General features: G+C 51.0%; 1 protein-coding gene across 5 annotated transcripts in view; it reads right to left on the bottom strand.

Moving 5' to 3' along the window:
- Positions 1-16,080, bottom strand: part of LOC108102227 — a 34,302-nt gene that overhangs the window by 4,353 nt on the left and 13,869 nt on the right. For all 5 annotated transcript variants that reach the window (XM_017206952.2, XM_017206955.2, XM_017206954.2 and 2 more), the window contains 5 exons: positions 12,119-12,200; positions 7,830-9,260; positions 7,420-7,622; positions 5,869-7,359; positions 15-5,333 (listed from right to left, as the gene is read on the bottom strand). In XM_017206952.2, coding sequence (XP_017062441.2) covers positions 15-5,333; positions 5,869-7,359; positions 7,420-7,622; positions 7,830-9,260; positions 12,119-12,200 — 8,526 coding nt within the window. The remainder of the gene's footprint in view (positions 1-14; positions 5,334-5,868; positions 7,360-7,419; positions 7,623-7,829; positions 9,261-12,118; positions 12,201-16,080) is intronic.

The following is a 16,080-nucleotide window of genomic DNA, read 5'->3' as shown; positions in this document are numbered from 1 at the left end:
TGGGAAACACTTACTCAGCAGGGAAACCTTGAAGCTGCAGGAGGCCGTGTTGCCGGCGGCATCGGATGCGATGTAGGTGATGTCGTAGGTGCCCCAGAGCAGAGTGGTTCCCGACCGGTGGCCGTTTCGCTCGTAGATCTTGGTCACGCCGATGTTGTCGCTGAAGTGCGGCTCGTCCCAGGTGACCACCGCAGATCCGTTCTTGGCAATGACCCACAGGTCGCCAGGGCAGTGCTCCACCACAGGTGGCTCCTTGTCGACGACCAGCTGCTGGCAATTGGCACCCGTGTAGCCCACGGGGCACTTGCGCTGTCCACACAGAGAGGGCACGTTGCGCTCCACTCCACCGGAGGTCACCTCGTAGCCCGCCCAGTTGAGGATGAGTCCGGGGTAGAGGACCGGCTCGGAGCGGCAGTCGCGCACCTGCTTCTGGATCTCCGATGTGATGTCGAGTGCTCTCGCCCACACCTGAGCCTTGGTTACGGTTCCTTGGAATCCGGAGTCGGAGTAGGCCAACTCGTGGGACAATCCATAAGGCTGGGGACGTCCCAGTACTGCCCAAAGGTAGGCAGGCAGCACTCCACCCGCTCCGTACTCCATTTTGCTGGCGATCAGTCCCTCCGTGATCAGCTGCAGCTGACCGGAGGCTCCATCCCACACCACGGCCACGTGGTGCCACTGGCCGTCGTTCACCGAGGTGTACTCCCCGAAGCTGAGGAAGGCGTCCGACTGATCCTCGAACAGGGACACCTGCACCCCGCTGGAGTGCGCCTGAAGCAGCATCCTCCGGTGCTGGGTCATCCGGGCGGACTCCACTCCGTACAGCGTGAAGAAGATGCCGGGGTCGTCCTTCTGGGCGAACTGCACCCACATGGCCACCGTGAGGCTGCTGGCGGATCCGGTGGGGAAGGGCACCACCTGGGCGGCGGTGGAGCGCGAGGGATCGCTGAAGTAGAGGTCGTAGTCCACTTGGATGGCCTTGCGGCAGTCGTCGCCGGTCATGTTGAAGGGGCACTGGCAGTAGAATCCGTTGGTGAGGTCCACGCAAGTGGCTCCTGGCGGGCAGGAATTGTCCTTGCAGTCGACGATGTCCTGCTCGCAGTTGTGTCCTGTAAATCCAGGGGGACACTGGCAGCTGTACCCTGCTCCGTTGTCCACGCAGGTGGCTCCGTTCTGGCAGACCTGCTCCTCGCAGGCGTCGTACTCGTACTGGCAGCCGATTCCCGCGTAATCCGCCGGGCAGCTGCAGTTCAGTCCGGATCCGAAGTCCTGGCACTTTCCACCGTGCATGCAGGGATCCCCGATGCAGCGCTCCGGAGCGGTTTCGCAGTTCTTGCCGTCGGTGCCGCTGGGACACACGCAGAAGTAGTCCTGGAACAGGTCGATGCAGCTGGCGTCGTTCTGGCACGGAGCCTGTGCTCCACAGGTAGTAACCTGCTGTTCGCACCGCATGCCGCTCCAACCGGGTTGGCATCCGCACTCGAATCCTCCCACGCGGTCACGGCAGAGTCCGTTGTTCAAGCAGGGTTGCGCCTCGCAGTCATCGATGTCGGTGGCGCAGAGAGGTCCCTTGAATCCATCGCGGCAGACACACTCAAAACGGTTGTCCAGGTCGAGACAGCGCTCGGTTCCCACTGGGTTGCAGGGGTCACTCAAGCACTCGTCGATCTCCGCCTCGCAGGAGAGACCCACGTAGCCGGGGCGGCACTTGCAGCTGAACCCGTCCAGCTGGTCCACGCAGGTGGCTCCGTGCTGGCAGGGATTGGACTCACAATCATCAATGGTGTGCTGGCAGTTCTTGCCCGTGTATCCAGGTTCGCAGTTGCAGCTGTATCCGTCTACGAGGTCCACGCAGGTTCCCTCGTTTGCGCAAGGTTTGTTCTCGCAGTCATCTATGTTGACATCGCAGGCAGATCCCGTCCATCCAGGATGGCAGACGCACTCGTGGTCGAAGAGACGGTCCACGCAGGTGCCGTGCTTGCAGGGTTCCGAGAGGCAGAGGTCGATCTTCTGTTCGCACCTCTTTCCAGTGAAACCTGGTGGACAGGCGCACTGGAAGTCGTTAACCAGGTCAGTACAGTTGGCTCCCAGCAGACAGGGGTTCTCCGAGCAGTCGTTGATGTTCAGCTCGCAGTGGATGCCCTCCCATCCCGGCAGGCATTCGCACTTGTAGCGACCCTGCTCCAAGGCCTGACAGCTCGCTCCGTTTCCGCAGGGATTTCCGTTCGCCGTGCACGGATCGATGGTCACGTCGCACTGCTCGCCGGTGTATCCACTGCGGCAGAGGCAGGTCACGTTCTTGAATCCCGGCTCGTTCTTGCACATGGCTCGAGCGGGACAGGTGTCGTTTCCGCAGTCACTGGCCTCCTCCTGGCAGTTGATGCCCGAGTAACCAGCGGGGCACTCACAGCGGTATCCCTGAGGAAGGTCCTTGCACTGACCGCCATTGTAGCACGGCTGCGAGGCGCACTCGTCGATGTCCTGCTCACAGCGTCTTCCGGAGAATCCTGCCGGGCAGAAGCACTGGATGTCATGGCCCATCGGCACGCAGAGTCCGCCGTGCTGGCAGGCTCCCTCTCCACAGACCACCGGCTTGCACTGCTCCCTTCCCTTGGAGGCGGGACCGTCGGTTCTCATGTTGCTGGGACACTCATTGCAGCTCTGCGATCCCGCGGCTCCCTGGTAGTGGTGCAGGGGGCAGGGCGAGCAGGGTGCCAGTCCAGTGGCGGAGTAGGTGCCCGGAGCGCACTTGGCGCGGCACAGATCCCGGTTGGAGGCGGCTGGTTGGTAGGTGAAGGTCTGGGCGGGACAGGCCTGGCAATCCTTGAAGCCACCCGTTGGAGGTTCGGCGGAGAAGGAGTTGCGGGGACACTCTAGACAGGGAACCAGTCCAGTGGGGGAGTAGGTTCCGTAGCCACAGACGGGGATGCAGTCCGCCTGCGACTTGGTGCCCTCCTCCTTGGTGTAGGTTCCCGCGGGACAGCGGAGGCAGGTGCCCTGGCGATCGCGGTTCTGGTAGTAGCCCCTCGGGCAGTAGGTGCAGCTGTTCTGGCCCTCGGAGACGTAGGTGCCCGCCGGACAGTGCAGGCAGCGCGGCACGTCGCTGGTGTCCATGTTGAGCACCTCGCCCACGTTGCAGTTGAAGCCGCGCGAGATCTGTGACTTGAGGGCGCGCAGTGGAGGACACTGGTTGCCGATGTTGGCAATGTTCAAAAGGTCATCAATCACGGCACTCGCGTAAGGAACACTCAGGTCGAAGATGAGGTTCAGGGTAGAACCGCAGAGGTCGTACAGCTGCGGCTGGCGCACCGCCGGCAGGATCGAGAGGATGAAGTCCATCTTGACCACGTTCTCCTCCAGCAGCTGGGGCACCGACTTCACGAAAGTCACGTTCATGTTAACATTAACCGCTGAGCAGCGCTGGGAAAGTAGCTGGTTAAGACCACCGTAGTGCTGGGCCAGGACATCCTGGTATTGACCTAGGCAGGATTGGGCAACTGCTCCGTTGGCGCGATAGGTGATCGAGGCAGTGACGTGGTAGGCTGCCTGCTCGGTGTTCTCGGAAACGCAGTCGGGCACCACGGAGGTGGGTCGCCACAGTCGAGAGGTTTCGCAGGAGAAGGTCTTTAGGGGTTCGCCGTCCGTGAAGCGGAATCCTGGTTTACAGGTGGCAATGCACTCGATTCCACGATCTCCGGGCAGGCAGTTGATGGCTCCATTGGCCGGTGGCTGGAGCTCCCAGTCAACGCAGGGAGAAGCCTTCACGGAAACTTGGAAGTGGCAGGATGCGCGGTTGTTGTACTTATCCGTTGCCGTAACGGTCACGTTCTCAAAGTTTCCAATCTTGATGGTGGCACTTTCGGGGCTGAACTGCAGCTTAACCTCTCCCGTGTCGTCGGAGGTCTTGATCCTCTTCCTGGTGTCGTTGAAGTTCACGGCGTAGCTGTCCTGGCGATCCACCAGTTCAATCACGTAACTCTGGGGACACTGAAGCAGGGGAGGAGTGACATCGGGCACCGTGATGTTGATCTCGCAGATGGCCACGTTGCCGTCGTAGTCGAATGCCACGTACTTTACCACCGTGTCCTTGAAAACGAAGCTGGGTGTCCGGAAGTTCTGCGGCTTGATCTCCAGGCGGGCAATCGATCCGGAGTTGTCAACGGCCGTGGGTTCGGTGAAGTTCACGGGCAGCACGCCACCGTTCTCATCGCGACGCACCACAATTGGTTGCTGTGGGCAGTTCTGGAAGATCGGGGGTTCGTTGTCCACGCAGGGGGAGTAACCGTAGTCGTAACCCAACAAGGGTTCCTGCTTCGGCTCCTCGCAGCCCATCAGCTCGAACTTCAGACAGGCGTTGTCCATGTAGCTCACGATACCCAGGATGACGAAGCGTGCCTGCACGAACTTGGGCAGCGTGATCATCGCTAGTTCACCATAGTTGCCCGGATCCCTCATGGTCAGGTTGAAGTTGGGGAAGTAAACCACGTAGTTCTCGCTCTCGGCCTGCTTGTAGAAGAACCTGATCTCCGTGGGTCTGCCCACAATGTCGTTGGTCACCACACCCTTGACCAGGATGGCCTTTACTCGGTAGATCTGTCCCAGATCAACGCTCACGTAGGTGAAGGCCTCCTGCTTGCCACACCATCCGGTGGCGGAGTTCAGTCGGATGTTCTTGGCTTCGTAGTTCGGTCGCTCAGAGGTGGCATTGATTGCCGAGTCGGGAATCCTTCCAGATCCCAATCCCAGGGGCTTGATGACCTTGCACTCCGGTTCGCGTATGCAAGTAATAGGTCTTGGGTTGATCAGAATGTAACCAGGACGATTGCAGCCGAAGTAAACCTCGGAGCTCTGCTCGTAGCTGCGGGCAATCTGGCGACCATCAGCGGGCCTTCCAGGATCCTCGCACACTGGTCCCTCGCAGCGAAGGTCTCCGAAATCCCAGATGCCATCCGCTCCACAGCGGACCACGTTGTCGTGGCGTCCAGTCTGTCCGGCCAACTTGAAGGTGTTCTGGCAGCCGAAGAAGAAGCTGCTCTGGTAGCGCGTGTCCACGAACTGTCCGTACTCCGCTCCCGGCGTGGGCATCGGGGCATAGCAGTCCACCCGCGGACAGGAGGGCTGCATTCCGGACAGCCAGTAGTCGGGCAGACCGGGCTTCGGGTCGTACACGCACTGCCGGAATCCGGAGGAGGCGGTGGCCCTCAGCTGGCGACCAGCCGATCCACAGGTAATGGTCACGTTGTCGCGGAAGGGCACCAAAACAGACTCCGGATCCGGACGAGCCACGGTCAGACCCTCCAGCTTGTCATCGGGCAGGGAAACACACTGGGCATCTGTAAAAGAAAAGTCAAAAATGTTGAATATTTTCTATAATAAGTATAACTTTTAAGTTCGTTTAAAAAAATTCCTAGGCATTTTATGCACAAATAGTGATATTATTAGAAACTACGTTTTCGTGTCTAAAAATTATACAGTTAAAAAATTTTACTCATTCATACTTTGTAAAGAAGGGTCAAAAGCCTTTTCAGCTTTGTGATTAAATTTCTCCTGCAGTTTTAAGTTAAAGAAAAACTTCATATTGTTTATAAAAAAATTGTGGGTTTTTAAAGCTTTAATAAGGTTTAAGATAACTTCCCTTGCGAGTTTAGACAAAAAATTTAAAATGATGTGACATGCATATAAAAACAAATTGTTAGTTCAAGTCTATAAAAGTAAATATCACTTGTCTTGTACTGAGCTATATAAAATTCATGTATGAAAAAGACGAGCAGTGAAAGTTGGTCTGTTTGCAATACCCACTTCGAAAGAGTTGAATCACTTTTCAGCTGCATGTACCTAGTAAACCATTGATTGATGGGTTATACTCACAGTTGCACTCGGGTACGCTGGCGTTCCACTGGCCACTGGAGAGGCAGAGGGCCGCCGCGCTGCCGCTCATGATATAGCCGAAGTGGCACTGGAAGCGAACCACGTCGCCGAAGTGGAAGTCGTTCTTGTCGCTCAGCAGTTGTCCGTTCTCGGGAGCCTCCAGCTCGGGACACATGACGGGCACGCAGGTCTTGTTCCTCTGGTAGGTGTCCCCATCCCGTTCTCCCGTTTCGGAGCGCTCAATGTGATAGCCGGCGGTTCCGTTGGAGGAGTACAGCTGGTAGCCGGTGTTGCAGCCACAGGCGAATCCTCCGGGGGAGTTGATGCACTTCTGGTCGCAGCCGCCGTTGTTCTTGCTACACTCGTTGATGTCCACGCAGTCGAGTCGCGTGCATCCCATCAGCTCCATGCGGAGACAGGGAGCTCCCACGTAGTCCTGGATACGGAAGCGGATGTAGCGTGCCTCGATGGGCAGCGGGAGGTTCAGGATGGAGAGCGTGGGCTCCAGGATGCGGAACTCGACGGCGGTGCCGTCAGGATTGGCGTAGTCCTTGAACACGTCGGTCAGATCGTTGGTGTACTGCAGACGCACCGCAGAGCTGAAGGCCACGTTGCCATCGGGTCGCTGCACCGACATGGTGCGGAATCCACGGAGGATGGTGGGAGCCTTCAGGTCAATGAGGATCCAGTTGGCACCGGGCTCTGAGGAGCCACCGCACCAGCCATTGGTGTTCAGTCGCAACTGTGTTTTGCTGTAGCCTGGTTCACTGATAGAAGTGCTGATGCTGTCGTCCGGAATGCCTCCATTACCCAATCCCAAGTCGCCCACGGGTCTGCACTCCGTGGTGGCCGTGAATCCGGATCTGCACTGGCAGTGGAAGGAGCCATTGGTGTTCTGGCACTCGGTGGTGGTCAGGTCGCACTGCGAGGAGCTGCACTCGTTGATGTCCTCGCAGGTGGGAGGCTGCTCGAACTTCTGTGCTTCGCTGCACCGCATGATGTTGCTGCCAATGAGCTTGTAGCCCTTGAAGCACTGAACTCTGGCTTCGTCTCCGAAGAGGTACGCTCTAGTGGAGTCTACGACGAACCCATTGTCGATCTCCGGGAACTCAAAGCAGCGCTTCCTCGTGCACTTGGGCACATCTCCGCTCCAGGTGCCATTGGACATGCAGGTGAGCACCGGGTGGCCATTCCGCTCGTATCCCGGTTCACATTCGTACTGGACAATGGTGCCGTAGCTGCGACCTCCTCCGTTCAGCAAAGTGACATTGGCATGGGCCACTTCCGGGAGAGCTGCGCACTGGGAGGCCATGCAGTGGGGTTGCCTCTCCCAACGTCCGTCGGGCAGACAGGAGATCTTCTCAATCGGAGCACTGGAGGCAAAGGCGAATCCTGCGTAGCACTGGTACATGGCGATGCCTCTGTAGGTCACATTCGAGGAGCCAATGGAGAAGCCGTTGTCGATTTGTGGCACAGGACCGCAGTAGACCTCTGTGGGTTAAAACAGGCATTTAAATACTACTCAGGATTACAAATGGTATTCATACTCACCCTGACACTTGGGTATGTAGGAGACACTCCAGTTGCCACCGCGCAGACATTCCGTAACCAGTCGCGTCTTGCCGGTGGCAAACTCCTGTCCAATGGGACATGTAAAGCTGACCAGCGTACCGAAAGCGGTGTCGCGACTGGAGGCCAAGGCTCCAATTCCGGGCTGCAGCTCCGGGCAATCGGCCGAGAAGGTGGCCGACCATCTAGGAAAGGTCGAAATTTAATATTAGTTAATGTTACTCAGTATTATTTGGCAAAAATAAAGTGAGTGGGTTTATTTGTTCTGTTTTTAAAGTCTAGTTAAATGGGGATTGATTCACCTAATCTTCGAACTATATGTGTACAATCGAAATTAATTTAATCATTGTTTTAAGCTCTCAATTAATTTTTTACATTCAATGAGTACTCACCCAGCAGCATTGTGCAGAGCATCCGAGGTGAACTTGATGAGCATCTCGCCGGAGGAGGCAGTCAGGGTGAGTTTGGGCGGAGCGGGACCCGTGAATCCGTTGCCGGAGTGCAGACGCAGACCGGAGGTGGAGGATCCGTCGAACACCTGGACGTTGTCGCTCTTGTGGACGGTGAACTTGTCGAACTTCAGGGAGAGCGGTGCCCTTGCGTTGTTGCGGATGGTGAAGTAGCACTCCTGGTTCTTCGGGTAGTCGGCCAATCCAAAAGCTGGAGAGGTGACAGTTCCGTTTCTGGCGGTGATCGTGGCCTTGCATCCCTGGATGAAGCGCAAACTGAAGCCCTTGCCCGCCTCTCCCAAACTGGACTTGAAGTACAGATACAAGGCATTTCCGGTGGAGATGATGACCCTGTTGTTCTGTGCCGTCTTTCCGGTCAACTTGGCGATGGTGCGACTCATGGGCGAGTCGCCATCACGGATCATCAGGTAGTCGCGTCCCTCGGCGATGTCCAGGTCATCAACTTCGATGGAGATGATGCGACCAGGCTGCGCCTTGATCACATACAGGCACTCCAGACCACCTGGATACTGCTTGGGGTAGTTGGGGCTGGTCAGGATCTGGCGCTGCAGGGTGGCCTTCAATGTGCCGCCGCAGTTCTTGGCCTCCGTCTTCCAGGTGGCTCGGAATCCCTTGCGCTCCACACTGCCGTCCGTGGTGAACTTGACGATCATGAAGTTGGAGGCGGAGACGAAGGGCTGCGTGGTCAAATCCTGCTTGCCACTCAGCGTGGCCAGCGAGACGGACTTGTCCTCTGTGCGACCTCCAACGAGGATCTGCACGGTGTCGAAGGTCTTCTCGGTCTCGAAGTCCTGGAACTGCAGGATGATGTTGCTGCCCAGCGGACCCTCCAGCGTCCACTTGCACTTGCTCAGCGCTCCGTACTTGTGCGGGTAGTTGGGCGTCTCGATCACGTCTCCGCCGGACTGCATGTGGTAGTGACACTGGGCGGGACAGTCCAGTTCATCGGTGCCATCCCCGCAGTCATCACTGCCATCGCACTTGAAGGCCTGGTTGATGCACTTCCCGTTGGCGCAGTGGAGTGCTCCTTGGGGACAGGCTTGGGCTCGGCACATGAAGGGCAGCAGGGACTCGCAGGTGCCCAGATCCCAGCTCTGCGACTTCCCGGCGAAGGCAGCCGCCACACACTCCCCGGATTCGGCATTCGGCTGGTGGAGTGACCAGTAGCCGGAGTACTGCGAGATCAGAGCTCCGGAAGCGGACTCCAGAGTGTTGGTTCGGAGATCATCCAGGGAGGCCAATCCCAGCCAGTACTTGTCCGAGGCCCTCTGGTTGGGATCGCTTGCCCGGGCGATGGACAACGTCTCGTTGTTCTCCGCATAGCTGTCGATGGCCACTAATTCCGCACCGTATCTGCAAGGGTAATACAAATATTCAAGTTAAATATTGTGCTATAAATAAATTAATGTTTGAACGAACAGTTTAACTTTATCAACCCCATTATTAAAAATAAATTTAATTATTATTTTAATCTGTGCAAATATAAAAATAAAAATTATTGTGCTTCTCCTTTATGGCTGTACCTTTCTTCAATAAAAATACTAATAACGAATAACCAAATGAAAGGCATCCCAACAATAAAAAATACAGCAATAAAAACCATTAACAAATCCATTATTTCTCAAATGTTTTTCACTCATATAAGATCAACTAAAATTTTTTCTTATAGGTAGAATTTGACAACCATGCTAAATGCAGCATTACTAAACGAACTATACAAAGCACAATAAAGTGACAAGAAAATGATAGTTCAACATTTTTATCTCCACTTTTCAATTAAAGTAAAACATTTAAGAGGAAACACCCATTACAGCAATTAAGCACAACAATACAAAAGTGCAGATAAGAATACACACGGATAATTATATTATTTTTATCGGAGTGAAGTCGGACCGGGAGGATATAGCCGATTAGTATTCCGCTCTTGGCCAAGCTTCCGTTGTTGAGCGCAATGCAAGTGCAATTATGCAGCTGCGCTTTACTTTCTATTTTCTGTTTCTATCTCAATTATATGCTGTTGTATGCTGCATGTGGATCGGGGGAAATCGGGCTCACTACACCCAAAACTTTCATTTCCAATCGCCAAACTCACTTTGATTCCGATCTCATAATTTGGAGTTCTGCGGGCCCAGCGAGAAAAACGAGTTTCCCCCAAGAGAAGTTGCGACATTACGCATTCGCCGCGTGGGACGTGGCTGCCTTTGGCAAGCGGCTGCGGCTGCGGCTGCAGCTGTGTGGCATGCCAAAAAACATACCGAAAGGCATTCGAAATTATGTATGTGAGACACTCCCTGCCGTCAACAATTGCTGCGTGCCACACAAGAGTGAAAACTTCAGACGCGGCTCCGCAGTCACATTTTTTTGGCCTGCCATTTTTCATATATGGTTTGGGCGTGTTTTAAGGTTGGCAAAAGCTGATCGATCTGTTTGGCTTTACACTTAGCGGGCTCTCTTATCCAAGACACTTCTTAGCTTGCAAAATATTTAGTCAACCCTCTAGATGGTCAAACAGTAATACAGTTGTGCTTTAAATTCATAAAGAGAACTTGCGTTGGTAATAATAATAAAGGAAATTGTAGTTTAGTCCACGGAATTTAATAGATTAACCCCTGGCTTAGGATTAGAGTGTTTAGAACGGTTAACAAAAAGAACTGACAGATAAGTACTGAGAGTATTCGTCAGTAAAGCTTTGTTTTAATTTCGCCTGCTGAAAACCTTCGACTAATTCTGCAGCAAAACCTCGGATACAAAAGGTTTATTTCCTCCAAAACTAAACGGCGGCTCCATTTAATTTCCGAAACAGTTTAATTTCCCCCTCGAGCGTTTCCAACTTGACGTTTTGTTGGTAAAATCTCCGTTAACCCGGGGTGTTGACGCCTTGTCAGGGGCTTTCCTTCATTCTACCCAATTTCGCATGCTGTGCACGCCAAAAAGAAATTTCACCGCGACAAGAGTTAAGTAAAGCACAGAAATATTTCACGGCTGAATGGATGTTGGCCTGGCTAACGACACCTGTCAACGCAACCGCCGGGTGTTGATATCAACAATGCCCACACTGGAAGGCATACGAGTGAATATAACTTTTTGGCAAATCGTCCATTTGAAGCCACATAGATGGCAATTGTCGGCTGGCGTTTGTTGACCTCCGCCACGTCGCTGGCATTCAAATGAGCACTGGACTTGACTGGGGCGAGGTCTTCGTCTTCGTCTTCGACTTCGACTTCGGTATGTAAATTACATTAGGAGCAGTGGTCAGTAGCCAGTTGAGTTGGCTTCAAGTCACGATGTGCGGGGAATAGTTAAGTGCCATTTAACGCCGTTCATGGCGAGGAGAAATTGCGTAGGGCATTGACATTCAGCGGGAGCCAATAACTTTATTAATATTTTCAGTTAGCGCCAACGAAGAGCCAACCGACCGAAACGATCGCACCGAAAACCGGAGAAACTTTCACCCCGAATGCCCCGTGGGTCAGCTCACGATTCTCACGTTCATTAGCCGGTCCGAAGTCCCAGGCTCTATTATCAAAACACTCTCAATTTTCGGGCGCGTCGCGGGGATTCTGCGGCAGGTGATCGTGGCCCAGGAATTTGGGTCATCGGTGCAGGTTACCACCCAAAAAGAAAAGCAAGAAGAAACAAAAATAAAAAGCCTGGAAGAACAGAGCTCTGCCGGAAGCTTTCGGCGACTTTCTTTTCGCTCGAAAGGAGAAGGCGGAAAAAAGAGTCGGCGAAGAAAACAAAATTATGAGTCAGCCGCGTATCGATCGGCGTGCTGATGGCCCTGCCCAGTCGGCCAGAAAAACGATTCCGAACTTGGCCAGCAACTCGCTTTTTTTGGCTCCGACTGCCGACCACTTTGGCATTGACAGTTAGCTGTTGGCAACGGAAATGCAATGCGCTGCTGTAACGGCAACTGCTGGAGCAAGTACATATATATCCATCGCTCTGACCAACCAAGCATCTATCTCCATCAATCCATCCATCGACCAGTCCATCATTCAGCCAGTCTTTCCATCAAGAACAACAGGTAGCGCATTTGTTCAAGCGAGGCGAAACCTGATTGCTTTTGCCACCTTCTCGGGATTCGATCGTTGACAAAGAGCGGAACAAGTTGGCGGCGGATCGCTTCCCCCGCTCACTTCCTCCCAAAATACTTATCATCTCATTTGGCCGCGGAATTATCATATGGTTATGGTTGTGCCTCCACTCACCTTCGACACAGTTCGGCGCTTTTATCCCACGAGTGCTTTATATTGAAGTATTTGTAGCAGTGCAAGCCGCGCAGTTCCCAGCCTGGAAAAATATGAAAATGAATTCGTTTATTAGACAAGGTTGCGGGTTAATATTTTCGGTTTATAATCTAAAGCATATTCTCGCAAGAAATTAAGTTCGTTGTTCAACAAAGAAGATAGCAAGTCATTTTGAGATCTTTGCAGAATATTTAAAACTTAAAACTCTTTAAGACAACCAAAGATCTAAGCAAATTGTTAATTTTATTTGGCTGGATATAAAGATCAAGTCCTGGTAATTTCCGTATACATTTATTTCAATTAATATTTTTGTTCACTGTTATCAAGATTTGAAATTTTTAATTAGAACTGTTTAAGACAAAGATAAGCAAATAGTTGTCCGTTGGGTTATAAATGACAACTTAGTAAGATTTCCGTATATACATATAAGTAGTTTTTTCAATTAACATTTCTGTGTCCATTTAAATCAAGATTTGAGAATTTAAAGTTAGCCACAGTGGTGGAATTACGCTATGTTTATAACTCGACGGGACGTAAGCCGCTTTTAGACCCCAAGGCGGTTTTATGGAAACTAAACTGTGTGCTCTTAATCATTAAATATCACCAGCAACTTAAAAGAAAGAGAGATGTGTGGTGACCCCAATCAGCATCTTAACTCGTTTTGCATAATTTATGTTCAACATGGGACAACTTTCAGCGTGTTTCGGCGATGAGAACAAGAATTCAACCGGCAAATCAGCGGATAATTGAGTTGTTTCGCTGACCGAGCTTAGATTTGAGATCCGTGAATGGAGTGTGACGCTTTCGTTTTCCGCCAAATGCTAGGAGTTTTCCTGGTAAAATGGGAAAGTTGCGGGCAAAACTTGGACACGGCCCGCCTCGAAGTCGGCTTGATTGACAGCTTTCATTTAAAATCAAATCAACTGAAATGTGCTGCGAAGCTCACTCGCACACACTCTTTGTTTGCACTGAGCTCCGGCGAAACAAAAAGCAAAAGTATTTAAACAATTTGTTGTTTTTATGTGCAGAAGCACGCGCCGCCATTTAAGAGACACACACAAAAGTTGTCGGCAAATGTTGTCTTTGGTGTTTTCAGTGGGTCTGCCAGTTGCCACAGATTTTCCATTTGGATGGGGGACTCTTTTTCGGTTGGGTGACGCGGGGACTTTCACGATTTCCTTGTCCAATTCAGCTGTGATTTCGATTCGAGGGAAACAAGTATTGGCTTAGATCGAAACCTGCATCCTGTCGATAAGGCTTGGCCAATCGAAATTGCATTTCTGTGCAGGCAGCAATCAAAGAAATCAAGGTGACACTTTCTGGGTTGATTCGATTTAATTACCTATGCGAAGCCCAAGGAAAATTGCTAATTTGCTTTGAACACTGTAATTTATCAAGATGGAAAGTTCAAGATTAGCTAATGTGTGACATTGGTATGTTTTCCATGAACCCGAGTTCAAAATGCATTTAAATTTCAGCTACCAAATACGAAATGATGCTCTCTTACACGAAATCATTTGTATAAATATAATATTTTAATACAACTGTTCGATTTATAAATTGAGCAAGTGCTTTTCTATAAGTAAGATCTTTCCCACAAACACGCATTTGCTGCCCGAGGTCACCAATTTTTTTCCGATAAGCAACCTAGCCGCAAACCTTGTGGTCATCGCCTATTTTTCCATCGACTCCACCCAATTGGCCAACTGTAAAATTGTTAGCGTTCTGGCTGCGGCTTATTTGTTTGGCTAACTGGTTGAGAGAACCGCTATGTGCCACACAATTTGTTCGAATTTATTTATTTGTCTGCCCGTTTACCGCAGCGCAATTTGGTATTAGCCATGCTTGAATGCCAAAATAACCGCAGGTAACTGTAAGGTGTTCCACTTAGCGGCGCTGGAGGAGAAATGGAGTGGGCGAGAGCCTTGGACAGTTCTGGACTTCTTTTCCCCGTCTTTTGGCCATCTATTAGCCGTCTTTCGTTTTTCTGGGTTGCTCACCACGCTTCAATGGAAATCTAAATCAGCACAGAAGCCCCGTGTAATTGTTTTTAATGGCTGCAGCTAAATTCTGCTCCACTCGAGACTTCTTTCGCCGTCTGCGATAAATTCCCCACCTTGTGGCCATGTCACCGTGACAGCCGAGAACTTCAGAGTTCGATTCGCCGTGAGCAATTAAAGCCACGTAACTGCCAATTGGCTTCGGAAATTCTTTGGTCTTCGACTTGGGTGCAGCCGGGGTAAACTGGACAAGGTTAGCCGGTTTCAGCCTTCACTCTTTTCTGCTCTCCGCTTTGCAGTCTTTGGCTTTATTGAATGGTGGTGTGCCAGATATTTGAAATTCTTGCCAGGGAGCTTTATTTTTCACCGAGCTCTTTGCTTTTTGCGCCATTACCTATGCAAATGTTTGCTGCGTGACTTGGCCAGGTAATTCGCTCTGTCTTTCACTCATCACCTCGGTCCGCCTCTTTCTTCTTCTTCTGGCGCTGACTGACTCCACACCGACTTTGCCCGATCATTGTCTATATATAATTTGCAAGGCAGGCCCAGGGATTGCAGCATACGAGAAGATCTTGTGGAAACAATACCGAATTAGTGATGTGAGAATTTCTTACGTCAAAATCATCTAGTTATATACAAGCACGTGAGATTTTTACAGGGATATATGTTATTATACATACATATGCGAATAGGTATACACTTTTTTTAATTGTGTATTTTGTCAAAGTAATGCTTGTTCGTTTCATTAACTAATTGACTTATTGCGGGTTATGTGGATCAAACCAGATTTTTTTAATTGACATCACAATGTGAGAATTTCATTTGGTATTCGGTATTGTAGTAATATATGAGCATTACTTCTTTAATTTATTTTTATACGGTATAAAAGTTTACTCCTTTTATCTCTCTAATAATTGTTTAACCATATAATTGAGGCGATCTTATCTGCTTCAGCTGACCACACGTACTTATTACCCAATTCCCGAAAATATATGTCACGCCCTGTTTTCGAAGCAACTCTTTCGAAACCTTCGTAGTTCTTTTCCTTCGGAGAAGTAAGAAAAGTAAAAAATGGAAAAGTGAAACCACGGCTGCGGCGTGCAATAAATCTTCTTCAGTGTGCTCATTTCATTAACCCCATTGCCAGCTGAGTAACTCGGAATCTTAGCCATTAAATCTCTACGAAAAGAGCTTAAGAAGAGAATGAGATCTCAATTTCAGCGAGTGCGTAGAAAGCTCGAAAACCAGTTAAGGAAAGCAGTTCTAGGTAATTTTATTCTGTAATTTTTCAATTACCTCCAAATGGATCCGAATCTAAATATTTTATCCACGTTTTTTATGTTCACACAGAAGTCGGTGAAGCGAAAAAGCGTTGACTTCCCCGCACAAACTCATGAACAAAAATTTGTTTAATTTGGCTTAGGCGCACGCTTTTTCACGCTTTATGATTTACTAAATGCTTCGATACCATAAATAAGCCTGCAAAACAAAAAGGCTTTACGAACAGGGGGTAACACATTGTCGCTCCCCATAAATCACTTTGGAGGCTCTAATCCAAGTGTGTGCCTGCCGACCCAGAACCTCACATCAGCCCAGTCAAATCGCCTGAATTTTCTGCCAGTGTACGCTTGGATGGCGGCTAGAGAAGCCGCGAAGAACTCACTTCGACCGACAGAGAGATGCTCATTTAATTAGCCTGAAACTCCCGGCCACTCGGCTGAGTTTACTGAAGCGTGTCCAAAAATGTGGAAGTTGCTGTTCTAAGTCTTCGCGATCGACTCGCTCGTCGCCGTGAGCCATGTTTGTCAGTCTGTCAGCTGAGTCCGCTGGTCATCATCAATTTGAGGCTTTTACCGTTAGGCGGGATTCCAAAGTGGCCGCCAATGACCGATGGCGGTGGAACTTCTGTTTCTGTTTCTGTTT

Source organism: Drosophila ficusphila, unplaced genomic scaffold (assembly GCF_018152265.1).
Source record: "Drosophila ficusphila isolate 14025-0441.05 unplaced genomic scaffold, ASM1815226v1 contig_607, whole genome shotgun sequence".
Taxonomy (NCBI): domain Eukaryota; kingdom Metazoa; phylum Arthropoda; class Insecta; order Diptera; family Drosophilidae; genus Drosophila; species Drosophila ficusphila.
This window is presented reverse-complemented; position numbering and strand designations above follow the sequence as displayed.